This window comes from Panthera tigris, chromosome A2 (assembly GCF_018350195.1).
Source record: "Panthera tigris isolate Pti1 chromosome A2, P.tigris_Pti1_mat1.1, whole genome shotgun sequence".
NCBI classification, from domain to species: domain Eukaryota; kingdom Metazoa; phylum Chordata; class Mammalia; order Carnivora; family Felidae; genus Panthera; species Panthera tigris.
In genome coordinates, this window is record NC_056661.1 from 54,065,110 (window position 1) to 54,080,330 (window position 15,221).

Below are 15,221 nucleotides of genomic sequence, written 5' to 3' on the forward strand. Positions count from 1 at the left end.
TTCACAGTAAGTAGATGGCCTTGGGTAAAAATCTTAACTTGGTGCTATTCACAGGTAGAGAGCAATGGGAAGCAATTAAGTGAGTGACAATACTGAGAAGGGACTCTGCAAAGGAGGAAATAAGGATGGAAGTGAGTTTCCTTAGGCAGGTTTCCCCTATTACCTACACTGCTGTAGAAAACTTTGCAGAGCTTTTGTATTCACAGAATTTTATAAAATGTGTTAGAAACAGTGACTCAACTTTTAGTGAAACACACACTTTGACCTGGAAAAGGCCTCCCATACCCGATGCAGTCAATGCTTCCTAGAGCTAGACTATAGGCTAGTCTTTTAATCATATAGGATTCAGGGTGAGCTTGGGGAAGAAAAGAAATTGTCCTGGAATGAAAAAAAGCACTGGCTTTGGAGTCAAGTAAAACTGGGCATGATTTCTGGCTTTACCACTTAGTGAGTAACCTTTTGGCAAAATTTAAAACTCCACTGGGCCTCACTTTCCTCATCTATAAAATGAGGATAATACAATGCACCTGAAGGGCTATTGTGACGATTAGCAAATATATATAAACCATCTGGCATTATGTACACCATAGGAATTCAGTAAATGCCATCAGTGACAGTGTATTCCTCCTCATTTAAGTAACAAGCAACAACTGTACATGGCCTCCCTCCTGTCAACTCATATATGAATAAAATAAAATACAGAAAATAAACAGAAATGCATCTAGTGCAGCCTTAATTGGTCACAGAAGAGTCCCTTTAATTGGTCACAGAAGAGTCCCTTGGGGGGCAGGGAGGAAGAGTCCCTTGTCCATCCCTAGATAGCCTACTTCCTTCCTAGATAAAAAGCCAAACCTACATACAACAGAGCTGAAGTAGAAATTAGTAAAGATAGGCTGTTGCAGGCAGCTCAGTAATAATGTAGAGATACGGAAAGGGGAAAAAAAATTTTTTTTATAAGAAGTAGGCGAAAGAACTTTAAAGAGCAAGCTGTCTAGGACTACTTACTGCAGAGGCACATAACCCTACCACTCTCACTGACCTGAGAGTATCACAGAGCTAGAACACTACTGTTCTAGCTATTTCCAAACAAGTTAAGGTTCGGTGTGTTATTCTGTTAAAAGAAGGTAGAAAAATTCTCCCCAAATGCTTAAAACATGAAAAGTTTTGATGCTTAAGAATAAGCTTCAATGTGTGGGGAAAATTGACCTACCAGAAATAGTTCAAAGATCAACAAAATTAAGTGTACTTACTGGTTAAAAACATGTAACAGAGGAGAAAATTTTAACTGCTCTATACATGGAAATAAATAGTGGTGCAACAAAATAGTTGAGTGAAACAGTTGTGACATTTCTGCTGCCTTTCCCTGGGGAAAAAAACAGGCTTTCTTTCTTCAAGATTCTGTTCTAAGGGATGCCTGGATGGCTCAGTCGGGTAAGCATCTGACTCTTGGTTTCAGCTCAGGTCATGATCTCACAGTTCATGAGTTCAAGCCCCACATCAGGCTCTGTGCTGACAGTGAGGAGCCTGCTTTGGATTATCTCTCTCTCCCTTTTTCTCTGCCCCCCCCCCCCTTCTGCTCATGATCTCTCAAAATAAATAAACTTTAAATTAAAAAAATTAATGAAACATACCATTCATTTTTTTATATTCATTTAACGTTCCCTTCTTTATATATATATATATATATATATATATATATATATATATATACACACACACATACATACATACATACGTATATATATATATACATACATATGGTATATATGTATGTATATATATACATTGTGTGTGTGTGTGTGTGTGGATTCTGTTTTAAGGAAAGACCATTCTAAAGCTGAAGTGATATGACAAAAGTCAGATTATACATTATACTATGTCTTCCCCTGGCCCTCCAAGTTTTACCTCTGGTTTTGAAAATTCTTAAGTTTTCTTTATGCTCTCTTTATTCCATAAAACTAATCACTTATTAACTACAGAGAACCCAAAATGCAATGAAAGAAATGCACTTCTCATTACCTCACAAATGGTTTGGACTTGATTCTTACAATGAGGTGATAATGACCAGGTAAAGTTTTGTCCTGTCTGAATTATTTACTTTTTTAAAACATTTTTTTAAAAGTTTATTTATTTATTTTGAGAAAGATAGAGAACAAGCAGGGGAGGGCCAGAGACAGAGGGAGACAGAGGATCTGAAGCAAGCTCTATGCTGACTGCAGAGAGCCTGATGTTGGGCTTGAAACCAAGAACTGTGAGATCATGACCTGAGCCACCCAGGTGCCCTTGAATTATTTTAAATGGATACAAAACTGGGCCTTGGGAGGCCTGTTTTTCCTCTCTGATTTTCTCAAATTGGCCTACATCTGACTTGAAGACATAACAAGCTCTGTATGACTTTTAAGCTCTGAAAGAATTTAAAACCAGGAATGTTTAACCATCCATTCAAAATAAAGGGATCAAAGCAGGCAACTGTGTTTTTGAGCAACTGACTGTGGGATGCCCAGGTCTCAATGTTCAGAGGGGTCTATTTTATTTTATTTAAAGTTTATTTATTTTGAGAGACAGAGACAGTGTGAGTGGGGGAGGGGCAGAGAGCAAGGGAGAGAGAGAGAAGCCCAAGCAGGTTCTGCGCTGTCACAGCAGAGTCCAACTCGGGGCTCAGACTCACAAAACTGTGAGATCATGACCTGAGCAGAAACCTAGATTTGGGGAGCCACCCAGGCGCCCCAGAGGGATCTATTTCAATAGCAGCAGTAGCAACTGCCACCTAACATCAATCAAGCACTCAGGGGACCAGGCACTGAGTTATGTGCTTTACATAAATTTTTCCATTTAAATGTCACAATAAGCATATGAAAGGCTGTTATTATTCCTATGTTACAGATGAGGAAACCAAGACTGAGAACTTTAGAAACTTGCCCAGTTTTCAAGGTTAGCAAGTGGCAGACCTAGAATCTGAACTTGGAAGTTAGGTTTCACACTGTATAAGAGATCAGGTGTTTTATTTTTAGAGTATATTTGATTGTTAGACTGCTCACTTTAGATATTGTCTTTTAAGTATACGAAAGAATATATAAAACACAAATAATAGTAATATACTTGCTTTTAGAACTTTATTTCTCTCTCCCACACTCACCTTTCTTCTCCCTTAAAGTCTCAAGTTAGAAGTCAAGGACAGAAGAGCAAAGATAAGAGGCAGGACTGAATTACTGAATAGTATTTTTACCACCTGAAACCAGCTCTCAGCTGTAACTCCTCTCAGAGCTAAGTGATGCACATGAACAATTTATTACAAGCCTTAAAATTCTCTCATAAAAGCAAACTTAAAAAAAAACAAAAAAACTCTTTTTTTTTTTTTTTTTTTAAAGAGGTGAAATGGACCTTAAGAGATCGTCTGTTCAACCCTTGGTATTAGAGTGGAAGAAATGAGGATTCTCTTGAGTTAGTATCTGGGATAGAACCAAAACTCAGGTCTTTCAAGACCTCCCCTGACCTGTGGCTTCTGTAAGACTGGCCCTTAATCTGTATCAATGAGGTGGCCTGTCTCTGCCTGACAGACTTTGGATCTGAATGAGTACTCCATGGGGGATATTTCTCTTTGCATGTGATGGAAACAAGGGGGAAAAACACGTATTTAGAGAACTGAGAGTGGTCTAATATGAATATGGATTGTAATATGGAACAGAAGACCAGCTTTTACCTTTAGCACAGATTATGACTCAAAGCAGTTAGCCCTTTGAGAATTCTCTAACTACTGTAGAACCGTTTCATGTTTAAGTCCACACCCATTCAAACACTTGCCAATTCATAACAAAGGTAATGGACGTTGTTTATCTGGATATATTTTCAGTCTACTTTCTCCACACCAAATGCTTACATAAGTGCATTTAAGGCCAAATATCTACAGTGTTCATTACATTTTAGGCAGGCTATATCTTAGATTTTTCTTAGATTTCTTAGAGTTCAGAGGGTTGTAGATCTTTTGAATTCAATGTAGTACAATTGTAGGTTGCAATGATTTGTGGTTCTGTGATTATAAATAGGTGAAATGTCTTAGAAAGTGCAGGCTTCATGTGAAAGTCCTAAACTGGAACAGAATACTAGAGAGTTACAGTAATTGTCATGCTCTGACCAAAATGCTTCATTGGTGTATGATCTTAGGAGTCATTTAACTTTGCTGTGTCTCTATTTTGCTCTCATAGGAACTATGTGGATGCCATAGGACATATCTAAAGTGCTCTGGACACTACAAAAAAAAAAAAAAAAAAAAGGACACCCTTCTCAGACCTTTTAAAGCCACTTCCCCATATCCAAAGGGAGGGGAACTGCAAACAGAAATACTTTAGGATTTTAATGCCATATAACTTACCTATATCGCTCCTCCTGTAAGGCCTGCATTATTAATGAATAGTCTCTCTGATAATGTTCCTTGAGGGTCTCAAAGGATTCCTCCAGTCTGGCCTGGGTTTCCCGGATCTCCTGGATCTCATGTAGTAGTGCATCAAATCCTGAGCTCTGCATGTCCAGAGTGTTTGTTTTGGAGCTGGATGCTCCTACAGCAATGCCTCCAGTGGTGCTATTGGCTCCCACTGAGCCTGAAGTGGCACTAGAACAATCTTCCTCACTACCATATTTTGGGCTTGATTGAAAGTTTGAAATCACCCCCAAAGCCTTCCCCCCATCATCCACTTGCCCTTCCTCTAAAGAGTCCTTCAGGTTAGGGATGTTGTCTGCACTGCCAAATTTATTCCGGATTAGTGAAGCAATCTCTCTGGGTTTTGAGACTACGGCCCCTGCTGCTGAATGAGTTGCTTGGGAGAAGCTAGAAAGTCCACCTTTGACACTGTCCACCACACCTTCACTGAAGCCAGTCACCTTTGCTCCCACATCCTTCAGACCCTGGTGCATGTCCCTGAAGACATCCTTCGGCTGCCGGGGAATCCCATTCTGCTCCACCTCTCGGAGTTTCCTGTGGTAGTGCTCAAGCTTCTTTTGTAGCTGGAGGATGGTTTGGGCAGATTTCTGGTTCTTCTTCTCAAAGACCTGCTTGATGCGGGCAGCCTGCTGCTTGTCTGCACTGTTGGCAAGCTTCAAGTACTCAGCAACGTTGTCATCCCGGGCTGTTTGTGCAATCTTGATCTGTTCTGTGAGCTTCAGGATCTTCTGCTGCAGATGAGCAATAGCAGCCTTTGTGCGCTGAGGGTCCGGTGTTCCATCCACAGAGTCTGTGTGGATACTGCCATCAGTGCTGGAGGCCACTGCACTGGAAGTCTGGGCGAGGCTGCTTACTTCCAAACGCTCAATCTAGTGTAAAAATAAGAAGTGGATGTTAGAAGGAGCCCAAGAGGACTACCTCTCCGGAATCAATGGGCCAAATGTATTGAAAATTTACATACTCCCAGATCTCAGCACAGATAGTTGACCAAAGTCCTCCTGTCCTATACAAGCCCCATCTCCCTCTTGGGTACTGTCCTTATACAAGTATACTTTGCTTTACACAAAACAGACATATGAAAAAAGATATGCACAAGATGTAAACTGGGGGTGTCTTCCTTTGTTAGAGAATTTATCACAATATTCAAAGCTCCCCTAGTGGATATAAAGCATGATTTAATTTACATTCTTCACACATACTTTTGTGAAACAAGGTACATCTGCATTTCAATTTAATTATAGGAAAAGCATTTTAGTATTCAGACATCACTAATTCCAATCCACGCTCTCAGATTATGGTCATCCAAAATGCTGGTGACAACAGGTATTTTACTGGCTAGATATAAAAGTCCTATTTATCACAGTGTCTTTTTATCCAAAGTATGTCAAGGTGATGGAATTATTCTCTCTATTCTGATAGGGACCCTCAATTGGTAGCTGGAAACAGGTGGTGGTAAGAAAGAGAAGTTACTACCGAAAGTGCCAAGGATAAATGTGGTATCCTGTTAGAGTTAATATCCCAGATCACAAGTAACTGTGATAAACTTGGGCAAGAGAAAGTGAATACCCAGGGAGAGGGACAGTGAGAGGTAAGAAATTAATCAAGTCAACAACTAAGTTCAGGTCTTCTGGAGTTCAAACTTTGTGAATTCTATCCAGTAGAAGGTTTTTTATTAGATAAGGGATTCCAAAACACACACAATAACTATCCTTCATATGGGTGAGCAACCACTCAAAGGAGATAAAGAAAAAGGCAAGCTGCTCAGATTTGAAAACTGAAACTATCCAATTTCAAAGCTGTTAGCCAAAGCTGGGAGAGGTCAGGTTTCCCTAACTCAGGATATAAAAACAAAAACAAAACAAAACAAAAAACCTTGGGTGTGGCTTGTAGTACATTAAAGTAGGGCTCGTGCAAAAAGTCTTTAGAAATTGCTCTCTACTGAGCAGGAACAGAAATAATAAAAGAACCATTTCAGGGTAATAAAATTCCCAGTATGAGTGTCAAATTACAAATTACCATCTTAGAGGTTAAGATCATAACCCTTTACTTGGTCCCCAGTCCTAATCTGTAACCAGCCAACAATTTGATAGAAAGAACTGTAGGCTACCCTCTTATACCAAATGTTAAATATTCGTGAAATGCTGATAATTAGCTTGTCAGTCTTTGTTTTATCTTGGTTATATCTCCTCAGTTTGCCATCTGAGCAGGAATTATGGTGCTCTAGAACTCTAAAAATATTAGTTCATTACTGGAAAGTTCATTACTGGAATTAATTTTTACTACTGATATGAATAAAAACTATTTCCTTTTTAGATGAACAAATGAGAAATAATGTGCATTTAAATAAAATCAAAAGATAATTTAAAACTGAAATGAATAGCAAAATGACATTATGTTCCCCTAATAACAAAAATGTCCAGAATAGTTAGGGACTAGCAAATAATTATTTTGTGTAACTTCCTCCATCGGCCCCATTCATTTTTAGGTGCAAGCTAACGAGCAGTGAAAGGGCCAGACGGAAGCAGGAGAAAGGAGAATAAGCCAGAGTCCCAGATAACCACGTTGAAAAAAGTTGAAAATGGAGCTTAGAAACTCTCTCTTCAGTTGCACAGGGTTTCCAATGCATGATTTTCTTTCTGAATGGGATTTCAGATCCCATAACTATAGTACGTAATAGACTCTGATTGTGTACTTATGTTTAATAGCTTAAATCTACCACAGGAAAAGGAAAGCAAATATGAAATACCACTGACCCAAGACTACAAGCTTATGCATTGTCTAGTTTTCTTAGGTTCTTTGTTATCTGAATATCACCTCACATGTAGTCTCTTGTGTAAAGAAGTGCAGGTACAGAAAACAAGTTTAACTATTACTCAGGGAGGATAAATATTGATCATACTGGTGAAAATATGGCTTTGGGAATAAAATCAAGGTTTTATTATATCTCTAAATTTGAAAAAAAAAACAACACAGTAACATTTCAATATAATTATTTATAAAATAGATCACAGTTTGGTTGTGATTTTATTTCCCTACACAGTAACTAAAGAGGTAGACCAGACTCTTTAATCTGACTTCTGTCCTGAGCTGTCTGGGGCCACACTCTATCTTTCCAGTATATGACTCCCACTCAGAATCATCAATATGCCTGTAAGAGTGTATCTGACAGAACCCACTGTCCTCAGCCTTCAAAGAAAACTAAGCTGTGGGGACAGCTTCTGCAGGAGGGAAGCATAACAGTTGAAAGTATGAATCACTCAATTACTCAGTAACTCTTCCCAATATTGGCAGGCACTATCCTTAAAAAGGAAGGAGAGAGAAGAGGGAGAAATTGTGACAGGTGGAGAGGGGAAAAAAGAGGGGAGAAGAGAAGAGGAATGGAGAAGGAAAGAAAAAGATAAATTGAACTATAGATTTACAGGACAGGGGCTGTTGAGTACTCTCTTAGTATCTTTTGAGCTATGAACAAAAGCCCTCAGAGGTAAGAATACTTAGCTGGGAGTCACAAAGGCACCAACTGAAAAAGTGGTTCTCTTTTTCAAAAGCCTTTGCTGGCATATTAGGTATCCATATATAACAACATAAAATTAGATTCCACCTCATTCCAGACAGACAATTAAAATGCAAATGTGAAAAGCAAATTCTATTTTTTAATTTTTATTTTTTTAATATTTATTTATTTTGAGAGAGAGTGCATGTGGGAGCATGAGTGGGGGAGGGGCAGAGAGAGAGGGAGAGAAAGAAAATCCCAAACAGGCTCCGCACTGTCAGCACAGAGCCCAACATGGGCTCAATCTCACAAACTCTGAGATAATGACCTGAGCTGAAATCAAGAGTCAGATGCTTAACCAACTGAGCCACCCAGGTGTCTCTAAAAGCAAATTTTAAACCTTTTAGAAGGCGGTATTGGAAAATAGGGAAGGACTTTCTTAAACATACATGAAAAGGCACAAATCAGAAAAACAAAGTTATTTAATTTGGCTACGTTTAGTATAATAGTGAAGCATGGTTTCTGGCATAAAACTGCTTGGGTTCAAATCTAGCTTTGCTACTTACTACTCATGTGACCTGGGGCAAGTTGCTTAACCTCTGCATCCATTTCACCAACTGTAAAATGGGAATAATACTAAGGCCCACTTCAGAAGACTGTTTTGAGAATGAAATGGATAAACATAAAAGCGCTCAAAAACAGTCCTGGACACAGAGTAAACAGTTACTACTGGCTATTATTTTTCCTATCATTCTAAGTAGTTCTTTTAAAAAATTCAAGTATTAAAAGATTCTAGAATATACTTCCTTTTAAGATCTTTCACATTTCAGGCATGATCATGGAATATATAGAGTCTGAACCATAGGAATAATGTAATTCAAGGTACTACAGTACAAGTAATAGTCATCTTTCTTGACTGTTGGTCTTGTGGCTAGGCAGCTGGCTAGCTCTTGCAAAGCTCACAACAGGCCTATAAAGTAGACAACGTTATTACTAATTTACAAATGAAGTGACTGTGAGGTACTTCTTATTACCTTATCAAGTGGCAAGATTATTTATTCAATAGGGCTTCATGTGACCATAGGCTGAAGGGCTTTCATGAGTGATCATACCTACCAGTGTAGCAAGTCCTGGACACTTATGGCTGGGGACAGTATTAATTTGTACAGAGAAAATCTAGGAGCAAAAACCAGTCTGTTAAATGTATTTTGACTACTTATTGGAAGCTGGGCAAAGTGCTACACAGCTAGAGGTATGGTCAAAGGCTACAATTCATGATCTTACTGTTGCTATAACAAATAGATAAGCTGCTTTGTTTGCACTTTGTTTCTTACTATTAATGCATTTGCCAAGGGCGCCTGGGTTGGTTAAGTGTCGGACTTGATTTTAGCTTAGGTCACGATCTAGCAATTCGTGGGATTGAGCCCTGCATTGGGATCTATGCTGACAGTATGGAGCCTGCTTGAAATTCTCTCTTTCCCTCTCTCTCTCTGCCCCTGCCCTGCTCATGCTGTCTCTCTCTTAAAAATAAACATTAAAAAAAAAAAAAAAAAAAAAAAAAAAGAATTCATTTGCTAGGGGGTGCCTGGCTGGCCCAGTCAGTAAGCCATGTGACTCTTGATCCCAGGGCTGTGGGTGAGAGCCCATGCTGCGTGTAGAGATTACTTAAAAATAAAATCTTAAAAAAATTAATTTGCCACACTTAAATGATCTTTTAACGGATTTTAGTTAATTGATCCGAAAACAGTTCAAGAGAAAATTTAAACAGTGATGCCTCAAAAGACCAATTAGTCAGGGGCAGAGTAGAGCTATCTTGGGGAGAATATTTGATAAAAGTTTTATAATGGCTTGCAATATTCATTTGCAAATACATTACAGATCTATCTACTTTCTCTGAGTGTATGGAAGTGTCAGAATATGGGAGCACCCAGCTTTGAGAACAATCATGTATGAAGGAACATGGTGGAAAGAGCAAGGAGTAGAAAGACCTAGGTTCACACCTGGCTTTGCCACCTTACTAGCTAGGTGTCTTTGGGCTACCTACTTGTTCTCTTTGAGTCTAAGTTTTCTTATCTATTCAATGGGGTTATCATTCTCTTGTGAGATTATCTGAAAAAATGTTAAATATAATTGAAATCAGATTATGCCTGTCAAACATCGTGAGCATTCAGAAAGTTACCTTTTTCTATTCCTTACCTGGTTCATTACTCAAAGGTACATATTTGTAACTAGAAAAGATTCAGAAATCCCTGACTTGACATCACTGCCTTCAATAAAAGCCAACAGCCCCATCCTGTCTACTTAGTGGAATGAAGTCTTTATAGACTTCACAGACTTTATATCTGTGCTTTATAGAATACTGGCTCTCTTTCAGGAAATTTCTGCACACTACATAATTGACATCATTTCTGAGAAAATTAAGCAGGCATTTTAGAGTAAAAGAAGAAGGGTGGGAAGTGAAGAAGTCTTTGTAATTAATCTGAAAACAAATAGAATCTGGACTATTTTGGTTTTTCTGAAAGTGGATCTTTTCCAAGGCCGATTTCATCGAATGGGTTGTGCAGTGTAGCCTTTGCAAATTGAATACTTAGGCACCCGCAGATGCAGCTCCATTATTCTTCCAAAATTTTTCTCACAGGTATTGGGGCCACGGCTCTGACCCAAAACTGGAGTGTGTGGCTCAATTCAAGTGCACTTATATTTAGTGGGGGCAACAGGATAGAATATTGGATTGTTGAGAGACTACCCCGCGCCCCAAATCCAATATAAACTGTAATCCCTAAAGATTCATAATCTTGGTCTTAAGAACCAGACAGAAATCGATCTTCTAATCAATGATAAACACAAAGATACTCTGGTTCATCATATAAATTTTTCTTTTTCTGCCAGGCAGGTTGTGTTGAGAAGGTACAACAGAGGAAAGAGTCCTGCCTTAGGAGCTATTGAATTCTGTATCATTATCTCCTGGAGGCTTGCCTTTGCCAACACCCCCAACACCTTATCCTTAACAAAAAGAAAAGAAACCTCAAGTCAATTAGCACTTTGTGCAGCAAGTATATATTTATTACGGGAAGACTTTTCACCTATCTCCAGCGTCTCACTGTAGAAATGACATGCCCTTCCCTTCTCACAGTAAGCACAACTCTGTTGAGCAATTCTGACTGACATTTAGTCTGCTGTGCAATGAAGAGGAAATCTCAAGTGGGAGTAGTAGAAAATAAAAATGAACTAAAGTTCCACCAAACCCATAGCCAGCAAGCTTTTTCTCTAAGCGTTCCATTTTTACCTTGGAGCTAAAATCAAGATTCAACTTACAGCCTTAAAAACAGGCCTTTTTACCTGTCACCAAGTTTTTTTTCTCACTTGATAAATAATCCTTATACACAATGGAGTTTTCCCTGTAAGTTCTAGGGATCACTTTTTCATATTTTTATACAGAACTTTGGTTATATGGAATAGTCCTAGGTTCTACAGAGATGTGTCTAGACTACCACAGAGGGGAATAGTGGAAGCAAGTGAGTAGGGTTCCTGGAACCCTGATTACCACTGCTTTCATCTATGTTATATGGGTATTCTGGGAAAAGTTTGCTTAGAAAAATAATGTTTTATTGCTTAATACTCATGATAATAATCCTGGCCACTTCTAAAGTTGGTATTGTAGTTTAGTTTGTCCTAAACTTCCTTTTTGTGCATTAAGAACCACTTAAGGCCCTATGCGCTTTTTTACAACCAGCACTTTTTAGATCCATTTTCTATAAATAACGAAGTTTTAAAATAACTTCATGGGGAATACCGTGTATGTGACAATGAGTAGAGGACATGCTCACTGAAATGTGAATTCTGGTGGAGTTTGCACACTAGTTTTGTAGCTAAGGATCCTACTACGTGCCTCAGCAAATGACAAAAAAAAAAAAAAAAACTGTATCATGGATCACTTAAAAACAATGGAAACTTTAAATTTAAATCCACATAAAAAATAAATAAATAAATAAATAAATAAATAAATCCACATAGGCTTAGGATCACACCTGTATAATCTGGTTCTTCTGACATGGCATGCTGTTTCACACCTCTGGGCTTCTGGCCATATAGTCGAGGGCATGTTCTTTCCTTTTCTGGCTAACTTCTATTCATCCTTCAAGAACCACTTCAGATGTAACCTCTTCCAGGACATCTTTCCCAACAAACTCCCTCTCCCAGCTGGATTAATGGCTTTCTTCATATTCCCATGTACCTATACATATACTTCTCTCAATGTCCTTATCACATTATGTTGAAATGATCGGGTGGCTTGCTTCTACTGACCTAAGTTCCTGAGGCCAGGAAACAAGTTATATTCATCTTTGTACCCCAAGAAGCTAACACAATTTTTTGTGCAAAAATATCTAGGAAATGTTTAATATAAATGCTCACCAGCACTGCCTTAACGTGCTTCTATCTCTCATATGTCATACAGTGACTAAGCTTATGTTACTACAAATGGAACAAATGCCAGGATTTTTGTAAGAAAAATAGTTTCCAATAGATGATACTCATCCCTCCAAGGCTGCTGAGGAAAAATCAACTGTGTTGAATATCAGTTTAGATTATTAACATCCTATCTGGTCTACCCTGCTCTAACCCAACTGCAAAATATCCATTACAGGATCTAGGATTGCTGCTCAGAATTGCTATGTCACAGGAGCACTGGTTTCCTGGCTTACGTGAAAGGCATCATTGAGGATTAGCACTGCCAGGCCTGATGTTTGGACTTAATAGATTCATATAAGCCTGGTCAGATGATTTATTGTCATTTTAACAAAGCTTTGCAGAATGTTTCCTATGCACAGGGCCTATGTTAGGCATTGGAAGTACCAAAAAAAACAAACAAAACACACTTAAGGAGCCTGCAATCCTAGTAGTCAATAGTATGCTCCTTTGTGATGGTTAAATGTTATTTTTGTAAGTACAGGTGATTTGAGCTTGGAAGGAACCTGAGAGGTCAACCAGTTAAGAAAATTTATTTTACAGGTGAGTAACAGATTGTGAGAGAAAGCTCTCTCCCCGATAACTAAAAGAAAAAATAACATATACTGAAAGTGAGAGGTTCAACTTAACCAGGGGGTTTCAAGTTTCAGTTCATGTATGCCACTGGAAGTATCCAAACAGAGACTTCATGCCTGAATGTTAAAAGTGTCACATGAGGATATACTGATTGACATTTGCTATAGATGATCCAAGTTTCCTTCTGAGATTATGATTTATTAAAAAGAAATAGTGATTTGGGCTATGGATTATTCAAAAACTATTCTCACAAGACTTCAGAATGATTAGTCTGAAGCACACAACTTGGCTAAGGCTAAAATTAGTTTCTATTTTCTGAGCATTCACTAGCCAGCAAAAGAAGAAGGTGACACAGAAATGTTTTCACTGCTGAGGATTTAAAAATACATATAAAATCCATGTGCGGATTAGCCAATTTATAAAACTTGCCACCAATGAGTTCCCCATTACAAGGTAATTCCCTACAAATACTTTTATAACACAAGTTTCCTTAAAACAAAAGATTTCTAAGTCTCAGCTTAATCCTATTTATTTCACTCAATTTTGATAAAATGCTAAAGCAATGGAAGAATGTGGAAAACCCCATAGGGTGTGTGATAACTGGGCTATCACTGAACTTTTCAGGCTTGTTCGGTAGCTTAAAGAATGGAGGCTCTAAGGAGGGGCTGTCCAAACCACACATCCCCAATCCCATTTCAGGGCTTAAATACTCTTCTTTGTCTTAAAATGGTCTTAAATACCATTTATTTGTTGACGAGTTCCAAATGTATGCCTTCAGCCCATACTGTGCTTAACTCTAGATCCAACTACCTACTTAATATCTCTTCTTGGATGTCTAATGGTCATTTCAAATTTACTATGTACAAAACTGAATTCCTGATATCCCCAAAACCTGCTCTTCCTGCAGTCTTTCCCATCTCAGCCAATGGCTACTTCATTGATCCATATGCTCAGATCCAAAGCCTTGGAGTCAACTTTAAGTCCTCTTTCTCTCACATACTCTATCCAGTTAACAGCAACATTAATAATCATAGTTGCTAATACATAAAGTATTTACTATATGCCAGGCAAGGTTCTAAATCCTTTGTATGTTCAGTAAATTGTATAGTTCTCACAATGACACCACTATAGTTTAAAGCTAAGAAAACTAAAGCATAAAGCATAAATAATTTAAGTTGTTCAAGATCACAAAGTAAAGAAGGGGAAAAGCCAAATGTTTAAACCCAGACAGTCTGGTTCCAGAGTCTAAGTTGTTACCCCCTATGTATATTACATTTCTCCAGCAAATGTTTTGGGCTTTACTTGCTAAAGAGACATAAAATCTCACCACATCTCACTGAATCTCCACTGCCACCACTCTGGTATAAGCCACAATTAACTCTCACCTGGACTGTTGCAGTAAGTCTCTTAACTATCACTAGATTAATATTTTTATAATCAATAATCTGTACAGCAACTAGAGTGATCCTTTAAAAACATATCAGGTCATGGGACGCCTGGGTGGTTCAGTTGGATACATGTCTAACTCTTGATTTCAGCTCAGGTCATGATCTCATGGTTCATGGAATTGAGCCCCGCATCAGGCTCTGCACTGAAAGACAGTATGGAGCCTGCTTGGGATTTTCTCCCTCTCTCTCTGTCTGCCCCTCCTCTGCTTACACGCGTGCACACATACTCTCTCTCTCTAAAACAAACAAACAAACAAACAAAAAAACCACACATAAAAAAATATGAGGTCACAACAGTCTTTTACACCTAAAACTTTCCAGTGTTCCCTATGTGAGTCAGAGTTAAGGCCAAAGTCCTTACAATGGCCTGAACAACCATGACCTGGCACCTGCAGCACATCCATTACCTCCCTATCTGTATCTCCTACTATTCATCCCTTACTCCACTGCCACCAGCTACAATGGCCTCCTTGCTGTTTCTGGAATGTATCAGGCATGTACCTATTTCAAAGCTTTTCCATTTAGTGTTCCTCCTGCCTGTAATACTTTTCCCCACAAACCTGCACAGCTTATTCCATCATCTCCTTTAAGGCTTTGCTCCACTGTCACCTTAGTAGCATCCCTTAGGTGTCTCTGACATCCTGTATGGATGCTGGTCCTTCCTATCTTGGCCAATTTTTTCACAGGTGATAAGCAATAGCAAGATTTCAGTTTTTCTGATAAAGTACAAATAAAGTAAAATTACATAATGAAAATGACTAGTTCAGGGACTTTGCATATGAATGGAAGACTAGTTCTCCGATGT

At 38.5% G+C, this 15,221-nt stretch overlaps 1 protein-coding gene across 8 annotated transcripts in view; it reads right to left on the bottom strand.

The window, feature by feature from the left end:
• Nucleotides 1–15,221, bottom strand: part of TMCC1 (transmembrane and coiled-coil domain family 1) — a 250,497-nt gene that overhangs the window by 20,220 nt on the left and 215,056 nt on the right. For 7 of the 8 annotated variants that reach the window (XM_042979552.1, XM_042979553.1, XM_042979550.1 and 4 more), the window contains one exon: nucleotides 4,370–5,304. In XM_042979552.1, the coding sequence (XP_042835486.1) occupies nucleotides 4,370–5,304 (935 nt within the window). Of the gene's footprint in view, nucleotides 1–4,369; nucleotides 5,305–11,953; nucleotides 14,449–15,221 lie in introns of those variants that run through there. The other variant, XM_042979555.1, reaches the window with a different exon arrangement.